Below are 3,778 nucleotides of genomic sequence, written 5' to 3'. Positions count from 1 at the left end.
GCCCTCACCTGGTGCTTGAGGACGGGTTGCCTCTCTGCTTGGTCTGGGCCTGCCCCATCCCCTCATCTCTGGAATTTAGTTGACCGGTAGTTGTGAGGTACAACTGTGGTACTGAGTAATCAGACAAGCGCTGGGTGGAGGGGTACTTTATAAATACCACAAGGTGAAGGGAGGGCTGCTCTTCTCTCACACGCTGCTGAATCTCAGGATCTCAGCAAGGTCATAGCCAGTCACAGCAAAGGAGCTGCCTGAGGGGTCACAGAATCGGGCACCACACACCTGGGTGTCAGGTACACACTCACCATGACAGTGTTCCACCTGGGGGAGAAGAGGGCTGTTCAGGGCCTGCTGCTCATGCTTGGGCCCCCCTTTCCGCTCCTCCCACAACACACACCTCGGTGTGGCCACTCTCTGGGCTTCTGCTCAGCTTCCAGATGTGTACAAAGGTGTCCTCAGCTGCAGAGAGAAGCTATTAAAAAAAAAAAAAAAAAAAAAAAAGGAGGTTGGATGAGTGGGCATTCGCACGTGCTGACGGGACAAGTAGAAGCTGGAATGCCTTGCCCAGGTGCCCAGGGAGAGGGCTCCACTGAGTAGCAGACAAGCCTGTGGAGTTCTTCTCAACATCCCAGCACCAGGAACACGGGTATGTAGGGATGGAAGAGGAGACTGACCTTGCCCACCTCGGGAGCCAGGTCCAGGGCACAGATGGCCCGGGCGTGGGCGCTGATCTGGACGTGCAGAGTTCCTGTACTGGCCTCGTACAGACGCACTTGCCCATCCCCGTAGCCTGCTGCTACTGTCCCATGCCACAGTTGCACGGAAGGGCAAGGGACCCTGCAAGGGTAATAACCCACTTTAATTTCCTCCGACGGCTCAGGAAGGCATCAGCCCCCTTCCACCTCACCTACCCAAATCCTGGAATTTGGGTCATTAATTTGAATTCGGGACCTGACCGCCAGACACACAGCAAGCCTGAGTCATCTGCCGTCACCATGTCAGCCACACAGTCCTGAGGAGAAAAGCAGGATCAGTCCCTCCCTTCCTGCCCTGCTGGGTCCTGTATACAGAGCAGGAGGGGAAGAGAGGCAGATGTGCGTCTTTGCCTCTCCAGGGAAAGGGCAAACTGTGGAGCCCTCACCGGCTGGATGCAGGGTTCCCTCAGGATGTATAAAGCGCCTTCCTTGGCTTCCTTAGTCTCACTCCCCCTGACCTGACAAACCATGTGTGGGGAGCAGGGTATATAACTGTCCTCACCATAGTGTGAGGTCTTGCAGTGAGCCAGTCACAGTCATGACCAGAGTCCAGGCCTCTTGACATCCCCCAACCCCAGGCAACCAACATAGCTCTGGGCCCAGCTCTGGGTAAGGTGCAGTGGAGGATATGAATTAGAACATACATATCCTGTTCTCAAGAGGTGTGTAATCCAGTTAAGGAGACGAGTTCTCTTTGAGGGTAGTACCAATTCAGGGCTCAGCCAAGGGAGGTCAGTGAGAGCAGGAATAGGGGGATGGCTTCCCGAACAGAGTGGCACTGGAGGTGGGCCTGAATAGGTAGGACTTGCCCAAGTCCAGAAAAGGAAGCTGCACATGTCAGAGTCGGAAAGCATCTTAGACACCATCTGTCCCAACTCCTCAATTCACACCAGTGTTGAAAAGTGTTCGTGAACTATTACATGCCATGTAAATGGACAATCAGGCTTTACCACCGGACTTGAGGTTGCTGAAGCCTGGGAAAGGGCAGCAATTTGCCCAAAGTGATCCAGTGGCTTGGCAGTGGCGTCAAGACTTAAACCCAGGTCTACTGCCTGGCAAAGTGGGAAGGCTCCCAGGCTCACTGGAATTGGTAGGGGGAATCCACTCACCTGTCCCTGGGCAGGCTCGGTTGCAATGTCTGTGACTGATGTCTGGTGTCCAGCCAGCTCTTCACTCAGTACAATGTTGGGACCCTTGGCTGGGATGTCAAACACCAGTACACGGCCCGACCACGTTCCTGCAGAACCAGTGCCCCACTGATGGCTTCCTGATCCTCCCGAGTCTCCAGGCACCACACATAGCACTCCCTCCATCCCAGAAACCTTCATAACAAACCCACCACTCACTGCTCCAACTGCTCTGCTCCTCCGTTGATTACCGTTGTTTCAGCATCCTCCTGGCCAAAGCCCACACCCTTATACCCCAGCACCCCCCAATGCCCGGCCTTTGGCCCCCTCACCCACACAGATGAAGCGGCCACTGGAAGCAATTCCTCGGGCAAACACAGCCTGTACTGAGAATGAAAGGGGAAAACTATTAGAAATAGCATCTCCTCCAGCCCCACCAAACACTTCCTACCCCCACCCCACTCAGTCCTGCAGGTACCTGGAGACGCATCTCCAGAGTCCAGTGCGTGCCAATAGACCATGACAGAGCCATCTGACTCATACATCTGGAAGACAAGAGCAAGGATGGGGGCACAATCCAGCTCACCTTTGCTGAGCTATGCCAAGTACTTCACACATTCATGTTAGCCTTAGCCCGTTTAATCCTCAAAACAACTCTGGGAGGCAGGCACTACTTCTATTCCCATCTCAGGCCACTGAGGCTCTGAGAAATTAAATTGCCTGAGGTCATACATCTAGTAAAGGGGCAGGTATTGGAGATGGCACTTGGGAATTGGAAAAGATGGAAGGAATGAAGATGAGAAATAAGGAAGAATGGGCTAAACATGTGAAAAGTCTGTAAGTGTTTAGAGGCAAGTGGGGAAGTGTTTACAGGCCTGGGGGACGAGTTGAGAAGCCTCTAGTGGGGGAGGGTAGGAAGCTCTTCTTACCTGTATTCCTCGATGTGAGGTGAGTACCAGCAGCACTCGGAAGGGGAGGACACACCAGTGGACCTAAAGGGAAGTGGCCCAGAGTAGGAAGAAGTGGTCAGAGTGGAGGATAGGAGGGCTCAAAAGAGTGGAAAATCAGAGGGTTAGGGAAGGCCTATTCCTTGAGGCTTGGAGAGAAAGGACAGAGATCAGAACTGGGTTCAGCATCACCACTCTCAACTCTATGCCTCACCTGGGTGATAAGTGGAGGGCTCACTCCAGCTCCCTCCTTAGCGTGGAGCTTGCGCTGGGCCAAGGGCACACCCTCAGGAGCAGCGCTGAGAAGCTGGGCGCTGGGTCCATGGACTACCCCAAAATGTGTGAGGTTTCGGGCGGGCACCTGCAGCACACTGAGGTTGTTGCATAGGGCTGCAGCCGAACCTCGAAGGGGAAGAGAGCGCTCCCGGCGGAACATCCTAGCGGAGAAAAGGGCCGAATCACAGGCGCGCAGGAAACAGACGGCAGTGGTGATTCCTGCGGGAGGAATGGGGGATGCAGTCATGAGGCACTGAAGGAGACTACTGAGAGTGGGTCAGGATGCTATGGGGAACCCGAGGACGGCAACAGGGGAGTCTGGCGTGGGGAGGTCTTGGGGAGCAGGAAAGGGGAGCCCCAGGGCTGAGTCAAAGGGGCGATGGGGGAATCCCAAAGGAGGAATGGTGATGGCACAGGACCCGGTGGCCCCATGCGCCCGAGCTTAGGCGGATGAGACAGGGTAGCCCCCAGACTCTTCTTCTCTCAGCTGGCTCCCCAAAGCCCCCGGCCCGGGCCAGAGGTCACACCCGCAGCCCCAGGGTCGCTTGCCTGACTCTGGGAATCCTTCGTCCCTGCGAATCCGCCGCCACCATAGAGACGACGCACGTACGCACGGCCATTGGGCGGGGCCGAGCAACCCAAACGTGCAGAGCGCGGCGCGGTTGCCAAGGCAACC

The 3,778-nt window shown here is 55.6% G+C and overlaps 1 protein-coding gene across 4 annotated transcripts; it reads right to left on the bottom strand.

Annotated features, from left to right (window-relative positions):
- Positions 1–131: 131 nt before the first annotated feature.
- On the bottom strand, positions 132–3,728 carry WDR54 (WD repeat domain 54). 4 transcript variants are annotated; one of them, XM_026482449.4, is made up of 10 exons: positions 3,652–3,728; positions 3,041–3,321; positions 2,809–2,871; positions 2,358–2,424; positions 2,212–2,265; positions 1,862–1,989; positions 909–1,009; positions 672–834; positions 395–469; positions 132–318 (listed from the first exon to the last, which is right to left on the bottom strand). In XM_026482449.4, exons 2-10 carry the CDS (start codon positions 3,260–3,262, stop codon positions 187–189), a joined length of 1,005 nt encoding a protein of 334 aa, XP_026338234.1. In that variant the 5' UTR covers positions 3,263–3,321; positions 3,652–3,728; the 3' UTR covers positions 132–186. The 4 variants fall into 4 exon arrangements, with proteins under 4 accessions (XP_026338234.1, XP_044248030.1, XP_044248028.1 ...); XM_044392095.3 differs by having other exon boundaries at positions 132–248; XM_044392093.3 differs by lacking the exon at positions 1,862–1,989 and having other exon boundaries at positions 2,212–2,285.
- Positions 3,729–3,778: the final 50 nt, after the last annotated feature.

Source organism: Ursus arctos, unplaced genomic scaffold, assembly GCF_023065955.2.
Source record: "Ursus arctos isolate Adak ecotype North America unplaced genomic scaffold, UrsArc2.0 scaffold_8, whole genome shotgun sequence".
Classification (NCBI taxonomy): domain Eukaryota; kingdom Metazoa; phylum Chordata; class Mammalia; order Carnivora; family Ursidae; genus Ursus; species Ursus arctos.
Note: the sequence above shows the minus strand (reverse complement) of the source record. Positions and strands in the feature narration are given on the sequence as shown.